The sequence below is a fragment of the Rattus norvegicus genome, chromosome 5 (genome assembly GCF_036323735.1).
Source record: "Rattus norvegicus strain BN/NHsdMcwi chromosome 5, GRCr8, whole genome shotgun sequence".
Classification (NCBI taxonomy): domain Eukaryota; kingdom Metazoa; phylum Chordata; class Mammalia; order Rodentia; family Muridae; genus Rattus; species Rattus norvegicus.
Genome location: NC_086023.1, coordinates 24,091,921 through 24,113,466, shown reverse-complemented (window position 1 = coordinate 24,113,466; position 21,546 = coordinate 24,091,921). Strand labels below are relative to the sequence as shown.

The 21,546-nt window shown below is 41.7% G+C and overlaps 1 protein-coding gene and 2 long non-coding RNA genes across 5 annotated transcripts in view; 1 reads left to right on the top strand and 2 right to left on the bottom strand.

The window, feature by feature from the left end:
- Positions 1-12,280, bottom strand: part of Ubxn2b (UBX domain protein 2B) — a 28,019-nt gene extending 15,739 nt beyond the window's left edge. Inside the window, exons 1-4 of one of the 3 annotated variants that reach the window (XR_005504428.2) lie at positions 12,143-12,280; positions 7,410-7,513; positions 1,445-1,595; positions 71-154 (exon numbers count right to left, since the gene is read on the bottom strand). Coding sequence is in view for 2 of the 3 variants with exons in the window: in NM_001107905.1 (NP_001101375.1) it covers positions 71-154; positions 1,445-1,595; positions 7,410-7,513; positions 12,143-12,226 (423 nt within the window). In the remaining variant the exon portion in view is untranslated. The remainder of the gene's footprint in view (positions 1-70; positions 155-1,444; positions 1,596-7,409; positions 7,514-12,142) is intronic. The other 2 variants (NM_001107905.1, XM_017593330.3) reach the window with 2 other exon arrangements.
- Positions 12,277-20,761, top strand: LOC134478926 (uncharacterized). The gene is made up of 3 exons (XR_010051695.1): positions 12,277-12,479; positions 12,605-12,812; positions 19,267-20,761. It is a non-coding gene; the product is annotated as an uncharacterized LOC134478926 (long non-coding RNA).
- Positions 12,451-13,538, bottom strand: LOC134478927 (uncharacterized). Its single transcript, XR_010051696.1, has 2 exons — positions 13,412-13,538; positions 12,451-12,804 (listed from the first exon to the last, which is right to left on the bottom strand). It is a non-coding gene; the product is annotated as an uncharacterized LOC134478927 (long non-coding RNA).
- Positions 20,762-21,546: the final 785 nt, after the last annotated feature.

Here is a 21,546-nt window from a genome sequence, read left to right as displayed (position 1 = left end):
AGTGTTAAGTTCAGAAAGGGGGAAAAGTAGCATTAGAGGGAATGCTTGACCATTTTGGGGCGGTACATACATCTTGCAGCTGATTTTCTCCATAGATATACTCTGACCTCTTATAGAAGGAACTGCCCAGTCTGTACCCTCCACCTGTAAATGACTAAAATACACCACAAATGGGTAGAAATGGGTTAAGAGTTCTCCACGGCTGACACTCAAAATGTTATTCTTATACTTGACACATTAGACAAATAATAACTGACCAAATTCATATTGACTAGGAAAACATATTGGAATAAGACCTTGAGTTAGAAAGAAGTGTGAGAAGTTAAATATTTTCTCATAAAAACATCAGTAACTCAAAATATGAAATAACGTAGTTTGATTGCCAGAAGCCACAATGGTAGAGAGAACGGACTCTTGCAAGTTGTCCTCTGTCTGCCATATGTGTGTTGTGGACATGTGGACACATACAAATAACTGTTACAACAAAAAATTCTATATGTATTTAATAGGCTTTTAAATTTTTTAATGGTTTTAATTAAAATAGAAATTATGTCACTTTCCCCTCCAGTTCCTCCCACACCCCCATTCTCAAGTTGATAACCTTTTTTATTATTGCTACATACATGCATTGTTATATAATGTATATATACGCAAACATTATACATATATACACTGAATGTTTTTGTTAATAGTATGCATATGATTTCAAGGGTAATCACTGTATTGGACAACCAATAAAGGGCTCATCCCTGAGAGAGTTGATTTCCCTCTCCCAGCAGTCATCAGTGTCTGTAGTTCTCAGGAGTATGACCCATGAAATTCCCCCTCCATGTAAATGTGTCCATTGACACTGCCATTGACGCAGTCTAGGTTAAGCAGCCATTTCTAGGACAGAATGTTTCACAGCAGACTCCGTGGAATTCTGGTTCTTACAATCTTTTGGCCCCCTCTTCCCTGATGTTCCCTGAGTCACAGGTGCCGGGGCTGTGATGCAGATGTAGTTGTTGGGGTTGGGCTCACCACAACATATTGATCTCAGCATTTGTGCCTATTTGTTTTCTGTGATGGCCTCCATTTCAAGCCTTTTTCTAAGCTACAGTAAATTGGCTATGGTCACAATTGATTAACTACAGCAAACTGGCTATGGTCACACTTAGGATAATATGAGAACTGGCTCTTCTTTTAGTTACCATTTTCATCACAAATGCACTTTTAATTATAACCTCACTTCGTTTTACAAACTAAATCAAACCCATACTTTTCTAACAGAACTGGATAACTTAGAGGCTTGACTGCAGGAAGCTGTCCAGCTGCTGCCAAATAAAGACTAGAGTCGAGCCTCACGGAGAACAGCCATAACAGTGGGTGCCAAAAGGATCAGGAAGGCTGTGTGTAGACACCTCCTAACTTCCCAGAAACACTGTAGGTTTAAGACAGCACTGACCTTAGCTTTGTCATCACTTGAAGATCTTGTGGCTTCATTTAGAGGGACAGCCCCATGTTCCCTTGCCTCTTTGAAAAGTTCGTTCACAATTTTCCCAGTTGGAGGTTGAGCTATATGTAATCCACCATATTCCTGATCACCTGAATAAAGCCTTTAAACATCAGAGCTCATAAATACAAACGCACAATAGACATAAACTATTTAAAATAAGAAGCTACATAGCTTTATGAAATAACTTTCATTTATAAAGAAGTTCACCTAACTTCTTCAGGTGTAACCTTAAAATGAAACTCAAATGGGACAGTTTGTATCCCTTCTGAGTCTGTGCAGAGTCCAACAATTTTAGCAACATGGTAACGGGGTCCTTGCCTCCTCCCTTCACCCTGTCTGCCTAGGAAATTCTACTTTCTCAGACCACTGTCTTCTACTGCTGTGGTGAAGCACTCATCTACAGGAAGCCATTTACCAGGCACATATGATTACACAAGAAGCTTTACTCTTTGGAGATTCTTGAATTAAAAAATTGCACTACAATTCCCAGTGTAAATAATTTCATATATTCTCTGTGTAGTAACAAAGATCTCTGCCCTGACTCTAACTTAAGTGCTATGAAACATACATTTCTATCCACTTAAGATTAATATTCTTTCGATTGATTTTATTTTTGCCTAGTATACTGAGAAAATTGAATCAATGAAGAAACAGACATGCTTCCAGTATGTGCAGAGTTCATGCTTTGTTTTCCCATACTTTCTCCTCCAATTCCCAGTTCACACTCACAAAGCAATAGTGGAAACTACTACAGCCCTGAAGAAGGGGCAAAGGTATTCTTCAAGGTTTTCTCCTAAACTAGCAAATGAGATACAGAGAAATCGGCAGTGTGTTCACCAGCAGCATCTCACAACGGCTATGGGAGAGCGCTACCATCTTGTCAGTGTCACTGAATACACTAGACCCCACAAGGCTTTCCTCTCATGCTTACGCAGCATACCTGGGAAGGGGAGTGCAGCAAGCAGAGGAGAAACAGCCTGCCTGTCTGAGATCAGGAGAGCTAGAGAGGCAGAGTTGGAGAGCACATGGCCTCAGGCAATTGTGACAAACAGAAAAGCAGAGCAAGCTTCCTGCTGTGCCTGTCCCCTATTATAGCTTCTTCCCCTCCTGTCTCTGTCTGTAAGCTGGCAACGAACTGATACTCCTGTGTCTTGGTGAGAAAGACCTGAGAAAACTGACCAGAGGAAACAATCTGCCAGTTTTTATGGCCTCCCCTACGATCATGCAAACACTGTATTTCTTCAAGCAGCTTGTCCGTTTGAACTTTTATATTCAGATCCACAATCCACCTGGAACTGATGGCTGCATATAGCATAAGGGAGAGGCCCTAATTTCTTCCTTTTGTTGCATAGTTGTAACAAAATTCTCTCTCCTTGTTACTCTGTAGTGGCATCTTTGTTATAAGCGAAACAGCCTTCTCTGTAGGTTATATGTATGTTAGGTCATAAGACTCTGAGTTCCGGCCTTGGCTACTGGTCAGTCCCCATCAGTTCTCTGAAGTTTCGGTACGTCTTCACATCCAGTCCTTTCAGTCCTGAACTTGATAGGTTCTTCATGAATTCTCCAGTCATTGTTGTGGAGACAGGCACCCAGAGTATTTACAACTGGCACAGTAACAACATTTCCCAGTTTCTTTTCCTCATTTCACATCTGAACTTGTCCTTCTCTGACTTTCCCGAGAGCAAAACTGTTTGTTCCTCTGTATAGTGGGTTCCAGCCATGATTTGGTTTTACTACATTTCCTTCCTTCTCTTCCACAATAAGATGGTGACACCCTTGCCTTCTGTTCTCCTTATTTGATCAACAAAATATTTATCCTTTCAGATTACAACTTCCGCTAACATCACCTGAAGGTATGGTTTCCCCAAGACTCATTTCTTTCCATTCTCTCACATACAGCCCAAGCCCACTTGATGCGTTTGAGCTTCTAGCCTTAGTCACGCAAGCACTGGTGTTATAGGCATACGGCATCGTGCTTAGCTATTTTTTTACTTTGTTTGCCTGGTTGGTTGAGGCAGGCATGAGACAGGGTTTCTCACGTACATGAGTACTCGAGGCTGGTTTTGAAGTTAGTACATAGCTGACCCTGACGTTCAGCTCCTGATTTTCCTGCATTTACCTTCCAAGTGTTAGAAGTAGAGCTGTGCCACAACTTACTGACCTTTAAAAGTTTATAAAGATCTTACAAAAAAAAAAACAAAAGCGAAAACGAAGCACCTACTCAATAATTCTGCGTGAATGAAGCCCATTAACTCTGTTCTGTGCTGGATCCCCCTCATCAGCAAGCACAGTTCTTCTACCACAGGTCCCAAACCCGTCCTTTCCGGCTCATGCTGTGCACTGTCATAGTTTCTATGATCAACTTTTAAAAAGTACTAGAGCAATTCCATCCTCTCTCCTTCATCCCAGTGTAGTCACCACATCCAAGTTTTTACTGTCATTCGTAATCTAAGATTACAAACTGTCATCTTCTTGATTTGCCCCTTTCTTTTCTCCCTCTGCTGCAATTTTACACATCTTTCTAAAATGATATACTTTTCCTACTTCCTAAAAGAGTTAACAGTTAATATGACCAAAGGGCAAATATATGTTCATTTAATTCTTCTAACTAAACTATCCTCATTTTTTAAACGAGGAAACTGAGGCTATGGGAGATTAACGAAAAAGATACACTGACACGCTTGCACCCACACATGCACGCGTGCATGCACATGCACACACCACATAAACATAGGGCTGACAGGCAACTATTTTAGAGCCAGGTCTTGTCATTATAGCTCTGTAACTTTAATGTACACTAGTATTTCCAAATGAATGCAACATAATAATGGGGGCCAATTACAAAACAAACATGTAAATACCCTCACTCAAAACTCACTCAGAAGTCAAGTGTTAAATCCACCACAGGTCCTTAGGAAGTGTAGACTTGCATGATAGCACAGGTAAAATCTCGATGAGGCTCAACCTGACTGCACCTCCACTTAACCAACATGGCTTATCTGCCATGGTCTGCAATGTTCTGAAGCTTCTCTTTCTGTCCTCTTCTATCCTTTTATCCTGTTTTCCTCTATGACTCTTTGTCCCTGCTTGTTGGTGCTTAGACTGTAGTGATTGTTTAAGGCTCATGCTAGGCATATTGCAGTCCATCTCATTTAATTCTCAAAACAATGCTCCCTAAATAATGACCTGTAGAGGATGTGTCCAAAGTTTTGCTTGTGGTCTAATGCCTCTCATGAGTAAACTTGCTAAAGAAGTTGTCAGAGTGTCCTGAAGTTTCTACAAATTACATACCTCTTCTTGTAGTCTAAACACATGGACCACATTATGTCTAATATGGTAGATAATGAAGACTATGCTGGACCTTTTATTTAGCTTTTGTCAGCATATAAAACACTGGCTAAAAGCAAACTGGGGGAGAAAAGGGTTTTATTACATTATACAGGTTATCTACTACTGAGAGGAGTAAAGCCAGGAACCCAGAAGGAACTGCAGCAGAGACATGGGGAAATGCTGCTTACTTGCTTGCTCTTTAAAGTTTGCTCAACATGCTTTCTTATACATGCTAGAACTCCCTGCCCAGGGATGGTACTTCCCACAGTGGGCTGGACCATCCCACATAACTCATTAATCAAGAAAATACCCCACAGACATGCCCAAATCAGAAGGAGGTCATCTCTCAAATGAGAGTCTTCTTCCCACGAGACTCTAGCTTGCATCAAGTTGACAAAAACCAACCAGTGCAGCTGGATTGAAAAGCCAGTGTGCCACATGTGGTGGCGCCAGCAGACTCTGGAAATCTTGACACCTGGGATGCTCCAGCAGGAGGACTGACTGCTGGAAGGTAGCCTGAGTGACACTGAGTTCCAGGCCTGCCTAGGCTACACAATGATACCCTGAAAACCACAAGGACAAAATGACAAGCAACATATAATTGTTTTGGTCTCTAACACTGCCCTAGGAGGACAGGACAATTAAAGATGCCTATACAAAATACAAGTGAAGACAACAGGGAAACATTCTTACTGAGTTCTACGTAGAGCAAGGAAGCAGGAATTGCTCTGTTGAGTGGAAAACAGTATCATGCTTACAAAAAAAGGACTGCCAATGACCTTCACACACTCTACCTTAAGTGATTCAACGGCTGTCTATCTTTTAAAGAGACTCATCGTTTTGTGTAGTAAATAATTCAAGAAGATGAACTTGAGGCAAAAAGTCTTTAATAATTACATCACTAGTTGGAGAGGTCTAGTTCCGCAGTAGAAGTATTTGGCTAATATGTGTGGGATACTAATCTATCGCATTCCCAAACAAAAACAAACCGAAGAGCGTTAGGAAAGTAAAGCTAACAACAACAAAAGTTTTCAGGCTGTATAAGTATACTCATCTGAAGAGAGAGTTCTAGGGATTGAACCCAGGGCCTTGCATATGCTAGGCAAAACTCCCACTGGGCCACTTCCACCACAGACCTTAGCTTTTAGGGGCAGTTCAAACTGGCTTGAACTTACTTGGCAGCTGAGGGAGACCTTGAACTCAGGATCACAGAATTAACACTCGAAGAGCAAGGAAAATATTTACACATCAATCTTATACGAATTCAAATATTAGATTTAGTGCACTAAGGGGAGTATTAAGTCATTCTGCGTGTGCTCAAACCAGGGAGCAAAACATTAAATACCTTGATACCGAATGAATAAAATGTAAGTTTAGGAACACATTAAATAGTAAAAAACTTTGGGGAGTACATACATGAAGGAGTCAGTTAAGATATCATACAAATCTATATATACTCGTTTATCTAATAAGTAAGAATGAAATCAAAGGATAGTATATTCAAACCATGCCGAGATACCAACCTGCTGATTATAAAGCAAACTGTACCTGACAATGGAGAGATGTGGTGGTCAGCACCTTAACCAAGTGAGCATATCACCAATAGTGGGAAAACTTGAAATTATATGGCTCCTGATGTGATATAATAAAAAGCAGACAGTATCACTTATCTAGTACTCTTGACAAAATGTTTAACAAGAATCTAATTATGGGGAAACAGCGATCTAGAATGTGGGAAGTTTGGAGACATCTGGTGTATACTTTTAAAAACTGAATATAATACATTTTAGATGATGTAGATGAGCTAAAAACAGACAGAAAAGAGAGGATGCCCTGCACTGAAACTCAACATAGGAAAAATCAGATGCAATGAGTAGTCTCTAATTGGGTCCCCAAATCCCCAAAGGTAGCTGGAAGAAATGGCTGACCACAGGCTACATGGTAAATGACATCATGGCACCACTGTTAATTGTTAACCTATACAGTGACATTTTCTGTTATATACTTCATTCTTAGGGGATGCACAATGAACTATCTAGAAGCGAGTGCCATAATGGCTATCCTGTGCTTTCAGAGTTGAGTGAAACAAAAGTGAGAGCATGTGAGAGTCCATTCTTTTTATAGTTCAGAGATTTTAATGACAACAAACACATCCCAGGAAATCATCTGTTAGACTAGGCATCACACAACAGGATCACACACAGAAACTTCAGAAACTTGAGATTCACCTCAGTCCCATGACGGGTGGTGAGAAAGCTCTGGCCCTCAACTGACAGGACTGCATATGAAGGTTGCTTTGGAAGGTGAGGCCTGAAAACACCATCAGACCTCAATGGGGCTATGATAAAGCTATTCAAGAGCCACTGGGCCTCAGAAAGCAGGATCAAGACATAATTTCACGTGGTGCCTATGATAATTATCATATACTAAGGTAACTGAAGTTTCTTTTAGCTGATTGTAAGAAATTTAGGTATAGTACTTCCGTATCTATTTTAAAAACTTTAATTTAAAAAGTCCCAAGGTCACTTAAAGTACTCTGGGCTTAGTGAGCAAAGCAGGGTATGTGTTTGGAAGCAATACTCACCGAAGGGGCGGTGTTCGTGGGCTCTTAAAGGCTGTAGCTGTAGATCTGTCAGGCTTGGAAGACTTGCATTTCATTTCATCTTCATATAATTCTGCCAAGGCCAACTACACACAATAACAGGTTTGTTATACAGTTGACACTGGAAACAGACTTCTAGACAATACCTGAGGAACCTGGCTTGAAATTGAGCAACGGCAATAGCCTATGAGAAAATGGGGTGGTTGTCTCAAAACATGTCTGTCCAAGACTAAGTTACCAGGTCTCATACTATTCAACTAATCAAACTGTCTATGTCAGAAAAAAAATTGTTATAATAATTCTTTACCTATTCAACACTTTCAAAAACTGAGTTTGGCAACATACTATTTTTGCTGTGGACCTGTGTAACTTTCTTCAAGGTTTAAAGATTTTTTTGAAGACAGTTCAAGTTATTGACACTTTCTCTAATTCAATCAACCCTATAACTTCACTTATAGCTGTTTTCAAAACCTAAGTACATAAAATGAGTTCAAAAGTATTGTGTAAAAGTCTACTAAGACACAAATTTCATTAAGTTTAGGGAAAGGAGATGAATTAAATATAGGTTTTAGCCATTTATAAAGTAATACTGTTAAATTAAGTATTGTAGATGTATAGCTGGATACCTTCTAAATAAAGTAAAAATACATTTGTCCTTGAAATAGAATTTAAATAATAACCAAATTATCAATTATTATAGTTTTCTTTTCCTTTTCCTATTTTTGGCAATAATTTAAAATTTTTCAGTCAAACACAGTGGTAAATACCTTCAGTCCTCGAACTTGGGAGGGAGAAGCAGGAGGATCTCTGTGAATTTGAGGCCAGCCTGGTCTACAAAGTGAGTTCCTGGACAGTCAGGCCTCTCTAAAGACACCCTGTCTTGAAAAATCAACAATAAAACAAACTTCCTTAATGCTGCTAGTCGATATTCCATTGGTATGATTGTTCTTTGGGGTTCCACTCCAAGGTTAGGAACACAGGCAGGCCTCATACATGTTAGACAAGCACTGTGACACCCAGCTACATTGCCTGGCCTTTGAAGATTCCATGGCCTTTAGATAAACACATTTAGAGTACACCCTCAAGATGCGTAGAATTTTTTCCACTCCCCTAATTGTTTTTATTCCTGTTCCTCCCTCACTGTCGGAGATAGCATCAACTTGTGAATTTCTATAGTGGCTATTTCCCTAGAAATGCAAATCAATGCCTCTGACCTAAGAACTGAACTCAAATATTTTACAGAGCTATAAGTTTTCGAAATGAAAATACAATTCTATCATTTTCTCCCTTTTCCTCCCTCCAGACCTCCACCCCATGTTCATACACCACGTTGTTCTCTCTCAACTGGATCCAAATCTCAGGCACATACTGTGTAACATTTGGTGGATTACTAAACAAATTACTTCTATAAATGCCTATCAAAATTCTTCTGAAAATCAGCTGAAAGAGGAATGCACATAGAGCACAAGCCACGTCCATTCCATCACTACAAAGTCTTATTTTAAACTGTGACCCTGCATGTGCCAGTGTTCCGGATTTCACTCTCTGTGTCTCCCTGCCATGGTTTGCTACTTTTGCCCTCCAAAACCCCAAACAGAACTAGAAGCAGGATAGGGGAAGGACCATGACTACAGTAAGTGTCCATCTTTCAAACAGTCTTCTTTGAGAGACTTCCTCCTGAGCCAATTGTATTATTTCAGATCTATGAATGACTTATATGCTCAATGTATCTCATACAATGTTTTCTGTATTCTAATCACCTGTTTCAGGTGACCTATGTAAATAAGGCTTCAGATTTTCTTAAATATCTTTTTCTAAATCTATATACCATACGCTAGCCTCCTAGTGACATTTACTTTAGGTGCCAACTGTGATGGGTAATCGTCAGTGTCAACTGGACTAGGAACCTCCTCAGAGACAGACCTTTGGGTGTGTTTTTCTGCATTATTTCTAAAGAGAAAAGCCCTACCCTGAGCATTAGGGTCTTAGCCTGAATAAAAAGGCAAAAGCAGCTACGTTTCCGCTTTCCACACTCTGCTCTCTTGATCCAGGTAGATCTGAGGAACCTAGCCGAATGTCCCTCCTTCATGAACTCTACCATGCCTGCCTCACCAGTTCTTATTTTTAGCCACTTATTTGATTGCTGCCAATTAAAATGTTTTTCTTCTGTAAAATAAATAAAGCAGCTTTGACTTTACGCAAAGTAGAAAGGGAACACGAAGGATGCTATCCGAGTGTGATTTCCTCAGAGGTGAGCAAGTTATGTACCAGTTGCAGTTCTGACAAGGGCTACTCATGAATATTATTAAATCTTTAAAATTTAGATAACTAGACATAGCAGACTGAGCACTCTTGAGATTAAGTAAGGGACAGTCTTGCCTCAATTCTTCTCAAGTAAGGGACTGATCATCTTTTTAGCCTGGAAGGAAACCTGGATGTAAGTCTCTGTGAAAGGCAGAAACACAGCAAAAGAGAACTAGAACTCTCAGCCTTCTCATGCTACACTGTAGAAAACACAGTAAAGTTACCTGTACAGACTGGCCAAACCTGGGAAAACTCTGGCAACTACATAATGCTCAAGCCACACTCTGTACCTAGTGGACTAGATGCTGGTATGAGGGCTTTCCACACATTATTTAGCCTTTCCAGGGACATTACTTCTCTGAGAACCAGAGATCTGGAGGAATGACAGTCAACAGGACCAGGCATAGTGGCAACTATTAGCCTCAGACCAGTTTACTTGTTCCCAATGCTAATCTGGATGGAACCACAGAATTAAGAACAGTAATCCTGTTGATATTATTCTGTAGGAGCATTGGGAAGCATGCAATTAACCACCTTCAACACCTTTAAACCCTCTAACTGCCCGAAGGACCAAACACCAGCCTTAAACACAGTCCAGAAGACACAACATAGACACTTTAGGAGATAACTGTGTAGCCCTCTTCTGGTGGTTCCCAAAACACTCCTTCCTGATTTAGAAGCTAACAGACTATTCTGCATGGCAGCAGAGACATTCTGTTCAGCTGGCAATTCACTATCCAGTGTTTACCCCACACCTGATGGTGATCTCTGCATTCTCCAAGTTCATCTTCGGAACTGCCCTTTTTTGGCATTCAGTGACACTTCAACTTGACTCTGTGCTTAGTTCTCCAAAAAGTTATGAAGGCATCTAAAAGGTTATACGTGGTTAAACAGAGACTGTTTAGGTCAATTAAACCTAGATTACTTGTACAACAAAACGGAATTCCTGAATGGGGCAGCCCCCAGCGTCAGAACAGGTTGGGAAAGTTCAAACTGGCAATGAGATGGGACTTTGTGGAAACTAGCAAGCCACACATAGAAAATACTTAAGTTTGGTCAACCAGTCAGATGGGTACCTCCCTAATGTGCTGGCTAGTTTTACATCAACTTGACAAAGTTAGAAATATTGGGGGAGGAGGGGGGCTCAACTGGGGGAAAAAAGCTTTCTTAAAGCTGTAGGCAAGCCTTTAGAGCATTTTCTTAGAGATAGATGGTAGAGGGCCAAGCCCATTATGGGTGGTGCCACACTTGGGCTGTGAGTCCTGGCTTCTATAAGCAGGCTGAAGAAGCCACGGGGAGCAAACCAGTAAGTAGAACCCCTCCATGGCCTCTTCATCAGCTACTGTCTCCAGGTTCCTGCTCTGACTTCCTTTTCTGACGATGAACCATGATGTGGAAGCGTGAGTCTCCCTTCCTCAAGTTGCTTTGGTCATGGTGTTTCATCACAGTGATGTAACTCTAAGACAGCTAGCTAACTGGCTCCAGGGTCACCTGAAACCAACCAGTGCTCAATTAGTACCATTATAACTTTGCATTGGTTTGGTCTGTTTCAAATCTGTGACCTTTCCCAAAATGTAATTGCTTACAACAGTATCCATTAATACTTATGGATTTGATGTTTTATTTATATACTAATTCCCCTCAGTGCAAAGTTAAAATGGCAAGTGGTCAGTACATCTGGTTAAAGAATGAAGACCAGCTATTAAAAATGTTCTGTCAAGGTTTGTGAATTCAGGCTCATTTATTCTCAACTCTAACCCGTAATATACGTTTAATTGTTGGATTTTATCAATGATTTCATGAGGAGATGGAAAAAGCATCTGATAAGACAGCATCCGGTGGAGAAGTGTTCAGCTGACGAATGTCAGCATCATAACGTTGCTGAGTTTTATTTCTGTTAAGTTGTTTTGTGGGCTACCTCTTACAAGTGGGCTGTGACCAACGCCTGAACTGTTTTAAGCTCTCCCCTGCAAAAAACGCAAGCTTTTTCCTAAGAAAGGAAGAAAGCGCTTTTAATCTATAAGTCACCAAATGTGGAAAAAAAAAAAGGATCTAAGAGAACAAACCTGCATGCGTTATTTTAAAGTTACTTTTTTAAGTGATAGCTGATTGACCACTGGCCACAGAAACTCTCCAGATGCAGGCAGCAACAACTGGGAGCCACCCTGATGGCTCCGCAAAATGACATTTTCTGCTTTGTGCATCCTGCGTGAAGGGAAACCCTGTATGGCCGCCTGAGGCTAGGGCACTGGTTTCCACACGCACCACCCCGCAATGCGCCTCCGGGAGAGACCCTCCAGTTCTCCGCAGACAGGGTCAAGGAAAGGCTCAGGCGAGGTACAAAGTGGCTCTGGCCCGCGCCCACCATGCCCACACCCTCTCGCCCACCGCCGCGCTCTGTGCCTCCGCACCTGTAAGTCCCGCGCACTCGGGGGCCGCGGCCTCGAGGACCTCCGCTCCTGCTCCTCCGGCTCCGCGCCGCCACCCTCCGCCATCTTTCACCCGCTCGCGGCGCCCGCCCCGGACCCGCGACTTCCGGGGCTGGTTGCTTAGCGACTGTGGGAGGGGCAGTGCCACTTGGTGACTCCCACCTCCTTGGAGAGGGGGCGGAGCTGTGCCTTGTTCGCTAGATTTCTCCCGTCTCCTTCCCCCACCACCCCGTGGGCTCTAGCTGTAGGGTTCCGACTCACCCGTTTCCCCTTTTTAGAGATCTGTCTGCAGTCACCATGCAACTCGCTGGGAGATGCTGTAGGTTGCCGTAGAGTGCAGCATTGTCTTCCAAGTTTATTTAACTAAATAGTGCAATATCTTAACAGATGAACATTGCAACTTCACCGTTCATTTCCCCTTATCTCTCATTTTCCCTTATCCAGGATTGGATTGCAAATTAGTCCTTCTGAGTGGATCCATATTGAAGACAGGAAACACAGTAAAGCTTTTGGCAACAAGAAAGGAGACTCTTAAGCCATCTTCTTTTCCGCCAGGATTGATTTAACTCTCGTCTTATTCCAGACACACCTCCAAGAGTTGCCTCCCAAGAAAAAGGAAGTCTGGGTCTTTATGAAATTATAAGCTAAACAGGTAACAGAGAACAATTTGTAAATAAGGTTTGCAGAGAGTACTATGCGAGGCCTGTATGTGAATGGAGAATACTCTCTTGGTGGCTGTTGTGTGCACCATGCTAGGTGGGAGCCTACAGCCTGCTGCCTTGGCTGTTCTTTGAATCCCAGGCACTTCAAAAACAACAACTTTTACAAGCTAGAGAAGATGAATCTGAGAGGTCTGTTTACCACATCTTAGCTACTTTTCTTGATTGCCAACAGTATGATACACCCACATAGGCTTTCACGTTCCTATGAAGACACTAATCACATAATTTTTTTAAAAATAAAATTTGTGCCCTTTTCTCCTGTAAATCTGTTTTAGTTCAGTTTCTTTCTCAGGCCCAGCTTGAGACTCAGAGGGCAAAGGACGATGGTCCCTCTCCTCAGTTTAGAGTCTTCCACTTGAATTGCTGAATATGCAGTGTTGTACTTGAGTAAGTCAAATGATAATTAAACTAGAAACTAGCAGTACACGTTACCAAACCTTGCATTGCTGTCTTGATATTCTTAATATACATTCTGCCTTAAAAGTTCCCATCACTTTTTTGACAAGAAAATACCCCAGAGAGCCAATACCTTCAATGTTGGACCTTGAAGGAGAAGTATTTTCCACAGTTGTTGTGCCAGGAATGACCATGAGTAAGAGGTCACAAATATGTTCTAAGACAGATAATGGGGACTATCTTAGCCATGCCAGCAAAACACTACATGGGTGTTTAGAAATGATTATGTTTATAAGCAATGATGAGGCAGTCAGTAAGAGACCTAGACTAGAGATGTAGGCTTAAGTTAGATTCTAGAGTGTAAGCAGCCATGCTTACTTCCTGGGCCAAGGTCATCAGATGCGACCTTGACTAATGAAAATCAGTCCAGTTGGAGGGGCCACAGCAAGACTGAGACTGTGATGGTTTTATCAAGAGCCATTAGACTGTTATACCTTTGTCAGAAATAGAATACAACTAACGGCAGTGGTAGTTGCCAGGATATAACGACATTCGCAAGCTCCACAGGTACACCAGGTTAATTGACCAAGCCGGCTCAGTCAGCCAACCAGGTCTCAAGGGAGGGTGTGAGGACTGAAAGGAAAAAGACAATTAAACGACTCTATAACATGACTCCAGCCAGCGCTGAGGCTGAGGCGGACTTATTTTTCTCCAGCCTGCTTTTATATCATTCTAAGTACAGGCAAATGATAAGGGCAGTTCTATGTCAAGGAACAAACAAGGCTATAAGCAGAGTCCTGTGATCACTGTTTCAGAGGGCTCATCAGGATGGCCAAGATAAAAGGAAGGCCACACATTCCTCGGCTGAGTTTACCTTGAGCTTTTTGTTAGCTCAAATGTAAATATCATCTGAGCCTACTTCCATATCCTAAACCAACATCAAATTCCTACTGGGTCCACTTCTCTGTCCTGGCCCAATGTCAGACTCTTGTCGAGTTTCTAGAAGTAGCCTAAAAGCTCTCCACAATTATCACCTGAGACCAGTTATTCTGCTAAGCTTCCATGCTTCCTTAATGTCTAAGAGACCATACAAAGAAACAGCCCAAACACCTCACTGCCTGAGGGAACATATCAGTCTCTCAACATCTGGAAGCTACTTTGTGCTCCAAGAGCCATGGACTCTAATCCAAAAAACTAGTGACATGTGCCTTTCAAGGCAGCTAGACCAGGCCAACTTCTTGGTTCCCCTCACCAAAGGAATGTAGTTTTACAGTCTATCTGAGGGAACCCGTGAATAGAAGTAGTGGTGATCTATAACTGGGACCGAGATTGCCAGTCTTCATAGCACCTTTTTCATTCTTGGTAAGTCATGGACTGTGGAGGCATAGAGATGCAGGGTCAAGTAAGGACTGGTGACAGTTGCAAGCGCCCTTGAGAAGAAAATGTTTTTCTCGCTTGGCCTTAAACTATGTTCTGCTGTGTCCTGTTTCTGTGGAAGCTCTTCTCACGCTCTCTTGGTAATAGCTAGTATATTTTGATAATAAGAAGAGGGGTGATTTGTTATGTGAATATTTTGAGAAGAAACCTTTGTTTAGTCATGTTTCTTCGTTTAATCTTACCTCAGTTGTTCCTGGTATCGTGGGAACAACAATCTTATGGTATCTTGCCAAAATGGAAATTGTAGTAATGCATATTCATATCTATATAAGGATTAATAAAGCTTGCAACTGAGCGGTTACTTCTGCCTTTGCTCTGCACCCCCTGTGTCCTGGTTGTGTGCGACCGTATCCAGGGCCCCCAACGCACAAGACGTTGAAAATGGACCACAATAGTAAGATGACTCAGTGGAGAGCCTCATCAGGCACAGACAACTCTAACTTCATAACTTACATAAAACTCATATTTGTGTAATTTTACTTATGCTGAATTTCACTAGGCGAGGTTCAGAACTGGCCTTCGTTTGTTGTCTCATCTGTTGAAACATTTTTATCTTGTTTCTAAAACATTTGAGAGAATGGCATATGTTTACAGCTGGTAATTTTCATGGCTTGCATAAACTATACCCTCTACAATAACTTCTGGCTTAGGTATCCTCTTCATACTTTAGAAGTAAGTGTGTGGGGGTGGGGTGAGGGCAAGAGAAAAAATAAGCTTCAGAACTAAGTTTTAAATTCAGGTGCATTATACTCTAAAGTTTATGCTTTTCTTTTGACCCCCTCCCTGCTCCCTGGGAGCTGTTCTGTAGCTCCTGGCAAGATTGCACAGTGTTACTGCCTAAGGACCTCTTGGTATGTTTCATACCATTTTTTTTTTTTTTTGGCCATCCCTCAACAACATCCAGCCTTTAACCAGTGATATTCCCTTGGGTTCTGCTTTAGCCTTTTTTATTCTCTTGCTGTGTGAAACTCCACTATTCAGTGTCATCTGTTCTTGTTCCTATCATGTATATACAGCTGGCTCTCATTATCCACAGTTCTGTTCCATGAACTTGCCAAGAACATTATATTATTGATCACCGAATTATTGCCGTTGGGATACAAGGTTATGTCCTTGAAGCCCCTGTTTATGTTCATCAGGTGGTTGGTTCATAGTCTTGTTCTTTGTCTATTTCTGTATAGAGACATTTTATGTAATATATACTATGGCTGCATCAAAATCGAACTCACTGTCCCAGCACTGCAATTCCTTCTTGAAGGAAGTTTGCCTTATATGCAAGCTCCTCAAGGCACATCCACTTAGGAACCCTAGGCAAAATGTCAGCACTGCACTAGCAGGCAGTTTTAAATAGATCCAAAAGGAGAAACACAGAGTCTGAAGGATGTGGCATTAAGCAGACTGCCAGCAGACAGTGTAAGAGCTGAAAAAGGCAGAGCCTCACCTTGTTTGACTTCCTTTAGAAATGAGCTGATCCAGTGGATCAAACGCTTGCTTCCCTGTGCACGTCCATGCTATGGGGTGAGCAACAACAGTATACAACCAGTTGCAACAAGTACAGAATTTCCATATGTGCACTTCGCAAATAATGTAGATTGAGTGCATACAGAATTTCCCAGTCTACTTTTTCAGTACCCACCCAGTTCTTCCCATTACTCAAGATCTACACTCCTAATTGCTTTTTAAATTTGTATTTCCATTTGGATGTCTCAAAAACATTGCTGCCTCAACTCCAAACTCTCCCTTTTCTCCTCCAAACTGCTGCTTTTCTCATTGTGTCCCTGACATTATCATCATTGTTTTAATTAGGGTTTCCATTACTGTAAACAGACACCATGACCAAGGCAACTCTTATAAAGAAACTTTAATTGGGGCTGGCTTACAGGTTTAGAGGTTATCATATAGCAGGAAGCATGGCAGTGTCCAGGCAGCCATGGCACTGGAGGAGCTGACAGTTCTATACCTTGTTTCAAAGGCAAACAGGAGAAGACTGACTCCCACATGCCTAGGAGGAAGGTCTCAAAGCCTACCCCCATAGTGACATACTTCCTCCAACAAGGCCACGCCTCCTAATAGTGCCACTCCCTGGGCCAAGCATATTCAAATCATCACAGCCATCTAACATCTATTGGAAATTAGTCATCTGGATGTCACTGAGGCTCTTCATGGCTGAAGTTAGAATTTCCAGTGCTGATGTAGGCTAGAGCCATTATGACTAGACAAAGGCTCTTGAAGTAGACATTATGGTGAGGAACTGAAGTTTTGGTGTTTTTCCTAGCTGAAGTGTAGCTCTAGACACACTCAACGTGTTCTAAGCAGTAGAGTTGTCAAGGGAGAGGCCTATAGTAGACAACTTCCTACCCAAGGTCACTGGGCACCATGGAAAAGTCTGACAGGTGTCAGTCAGAAGGGCGAGGTTTCAAAGAGGAAATGTATTACATGGGAAAGATTGGAGAAGCATGCAGCATGGCTTCAATAGAAGACCCAAGGAGAAAAGAGATGGCTTGGAAATGGCCAGGAAAGACCACAAATGCCAATGCTAAGGAGTTTGGTTCTTAGTTCTACAAAAATATTTACAGAAATCAAAGAGTTTGGTGGGGGCAATGCTGACACCCCTGCATTTTAGCAATAAAACTTGGTTGACCAGATCAGCTGAGGGCAAGCTTGGAAGTCAGAGTAGTGGCAGAGCCCTTTGAGTACCTTTGGAGTGGAGGCAGTGAGGCTGTAAATCAAGTCAGCTTGAGGTAGGATGGGCTTCAGCTCAGGTGCACCAGATTTATTCCTGGAACATTGTTTGTGAAGATATTGTATGTCTTTGGCACTGCGACTATTTAAATCTCGTTTGATGTCTTTTTTAAAATTTTATTTTTTTATTTTTTTATTACTCTTATTTTTTTACAGTCCAGTTGTTGACCCTCCCCCTTCCAGTCCACCTTCTTATAGTTCCTCATCCCATTCCTCCACCCCACTGTCCCCAAGAGGATGTCCCCCCTAACTCATACCCCTACTCCTCCATCAGGCCTCCCACCTCCCTGGGGCCCCAGGTCCCTCGAGGGTTAGGCTCATCTTCTCACACTGAGGCCCAACCAGGCAGTCCTTAGCTGTCTATGCGTCAGGAGCCTTGGACCAGCTCATGTATGCTGCCTGGTTGGTGGCTCAGTATCTGAGAGATCTCACGGGGTCCAGTTAGTTGAAACTGCTGGTTTTCCTATGGGGTCTCTTTCCTCCTCAGCTTCTTCCAGCCTTTCCCTAATTCAACCACAGGTATCCACATTGGTTGGGTGCAAGTATCTGCATCTGTCTCAATCAGCTGCTTGTTGGACCTCTCCAAGGACAGCCATACTAGGCTTCTATCTATAAGTACACCATAGCATCAATAATAGTGTCAGGTCTTGGAGCCTCTCCATGAGATGGGTCCCAAGTTGGACTGGTCACTAGACTTCCTTTTCCTCAGTTTCTTCATTTTTGTCCCTGCAGTTCTTTTACACAGGAACAATTCTGGGTCAGACTTTTTGACTGTGGGATGGCAACCCCATCCCTTGATGCCCTTTCATTTTACTGGAGATGGACTCCCTCTCCCCATGGTGGGGCATTTCATATAAGGCTCCTCCCTTTGAGTCCTGAGATTCTCTCACTTCCCAGGTCTCTGGTACTTTTTAGAGGATCTCCCAGCCCCCACGCCCTGAGGTTGCAAATTTCTATTTATTCTGCTGTAACCCGAGTTTTTGATCTTAACAATTCTGATTTGTGTAAGGTGGAATCTCAGGGTTATTTTGATTTGCATTTCCCTGATCATGAAGGACTTTTAACATTTCTTTAAGTGCTTCTTAGCTGTTAGAGATTCCTCTCCTGAATTCTCTGTTTAGCTCTATACCCTGTGTTTTGATTAGGTTGTTTGGTTTTCTTAGAGGCTAGCTTCTTGAGCTTTTTATTATTTTGGGTATTAGCCCTCTATTGGATGCGGGATTGATGAAAAAAAATTTCCCAATCTGTTAGTTGCTGGTTTGTTTTATTGACTATGTCCTTTGCCTTACAGAAGCTTTTCAGTTTCCTAAAGGTCTCTTTTATCAATTGTTGATATTAGAGCCTAAGCCATTGGAAATCTCTTTAGGAACCTCCCTCCCCATCCCTGCCTTCTCTCCCTCCCCCGACAATGAGTTTGAGGCTCTTTCCCACTTTCTCTTCTATTAGATTCAGTGTAACTGGTTTTATGTTGAGGTCCTTGATCCACTTGGATTTGAGCTGTGTGCAAGGTGACAAATATGGATCTATTTGCATTTTTCTACATCCAGACACTCAGTTAGAACAGCACCATTTATTGAAGATGCTTTCTTTTTTCCATTGTGTATTTTTGGCTTCTTTGTCAAAGGATAAGTGTCCATAAGTGTCCATGAGTTTATTTCTAGCTGCAATGGTTTGCATATGCTTGGCCCAGGGAGTGGCACTATTAGAAGGTGTGGCTTTGTTGGAGGAAGTGCATCACTATGAGGGTGGACTTGGAGACCCTCCTCCTAGCTGTCTAGGGATGCTCAGTCTGTTCCTGGCTTCCTTCAGGTGAAGATGTAGAACTCAGCTCCTCCTGCACCATGCCTTCCTGGATGCTGTGACGCTGCCATGCTCCCTCCTTGATGATAATGGACTGAACCTCTGAACCTGTAAGCCAGCCCCAATTAAATGTTTTCCTTTATAAAACTTACATTGGTCATGGTGTCTGTTCACAGCAATAAGACCCTAACTAAGACACTAGCTCTTCAGTTCTATTCCACTGATCCACCTGTCTGTCTCTATACCAATACCATGCAGTTTTTAATCACTATTGCTCTGTAGTATAGCTTGAGGTCAGGGATAGTGATTTCCCCCCAGAATTTTTTTATTGTTAAGAATTGTTTTTTTTTTCTATCACAACTTCAGCAAAGTGGCTGGATATAAAATTAACTGAAACAAATGAGTCGCTTTCCTTATATAAATGATAAACAGGCTAAGAAAGAAAATAAGGAAACAACACCCTTCACAATAATCACAAATAATATAAAATATCTCGGGGTAACTCTAACCAAACAAGTGAAAGATCTGTATGACAAGAACTTCAAGTGTCTGAAGAAAGAAATCAAAGAAGACCTTAGACAATGAAGAAATCTCTCATGCTCATGGATTGGTAAGATTAACATAGTAAAAATGGTCATCTTACCAAAAGCAATCTACAGATTCAATGCAATCCCCATCAAAATTCCAACACAATTCTTCACAGACATGGAAACAGCAATTCTCAATTTCATATAGAAAAACAATTTATCACAACTAAACCTGACTGCATTCTTAGCTAATCCTGACTTGTTGAGCTTTGAGACAGGGTTTGATTAAGTTGCATAGCTTGGTCTTGAAATCCTAGGCTTGAGTAACCCAAGTCAATCCCAGTATTGAATTACAGGTGCATAGCATCCACGCCCAGCTTCTATTTTACAGCTATCAATTGGTAATTTCCATGTCTGAGTCCTGTCACTCTCTGTTTAGACTAGCTCTCTGAAAACTTTAAAGCCTTGGGGTCACCTTTCCTTGCATTTTTGTTGTTATTAAACATTTTTAAAGGATACTGTAGAGTCTCTATGCATTCTGTCGTCTCTTTAGGGAAAGGGATACCGTTTTCTTTAAGTCATTACTACAACATATCTACTACTCTTAAATGTGCTCCTGTAGCTCCTTGGGTATTTCTATGGAAAACCAACATAGTCAAGTATCTCTCATTTTCATGGCTTGATTTCTAGTGCTGCCTCCAGAGGGAAAAAGTTGCTGCTTTCTCACTCGACCTTTTGTTGGTATTTGTTTTTATTATTATTATTATTATTATTATTATTATTATTATTATTTGGATTTTGTTTATATTAGAGAATAGTTGAAGATTTTAGGAATACTTGTTTTTGCCTACAGGGGCACACCTTTTTGACTAGGATTTTTTTTTTTAATATTCCTATCACTTTCAGCAGCAGACACTGTATCTGAATCCTAAGTCCAAAAGGAATATTGCTTTCTACACACACACCTCCCTCTCCCTCTCCCTCTCCCTCTCCCTCTCCCTCTCCCTCTCCCTCTCCCTCTCCCTCTCCCTCTCCCTCTCCCTCTCCCTCTCCCTCTCCCTCTCCCTCTCCCTTTCTGTCTCTCTCTCCCTCTTCTCCTCCATCTTTAATATGCAAGTCTGAATGAGAGAAGCCCTGTGGAATGCCAGTGAGTTTGGACCCACTGACTGTGTTCCCTTCTTCTAGGGTGTATGTTCCTCCAGATACCTGTTCACACGTGGCTCCTCATTGGTCCTGAATTTAAGGCTGTTATTAGGAGATTAGTGTTACATACCCTGTTTTAATATCCCTGGCTCTTCAGCTTCAAGTTTACTAATATTGTTTGCCTTTGCACTGAATGTTAAGGAATAATAGTAGCCCATTGTTTCTCCTTTTAACAATTTCCTTGTTCCGTTTTAGCGCCAAGTTTATCCTAGCTTGTCAAACATGCAGGGAGGATAAGGTCATCTTTTTATCTATAGAAAAGCTTAACGAATATTTTCTTTTTTGTTGTTTTAAAGATTTCAAAAATTGGATATTTTTATTTTGTGTGTACGTGTATTTTGCCAAGTGTGTGTGTGTGTGTGTGTGTGTGTGTGTGTGTGTGTGTGTGTTTACATTCTGTAAGTGCCTGTGGGGACCAGAAGAAAGTGGATGTATAAACAGCTCACAGGAGTGAGTCACCATGTGGGAGCATGGGATAGAACCCTATCCTTTGCAATAATACTATGCTGTCTTAACCACTAGACCATCTCTCCGGCCACATTATACTTTCTCTTCATTA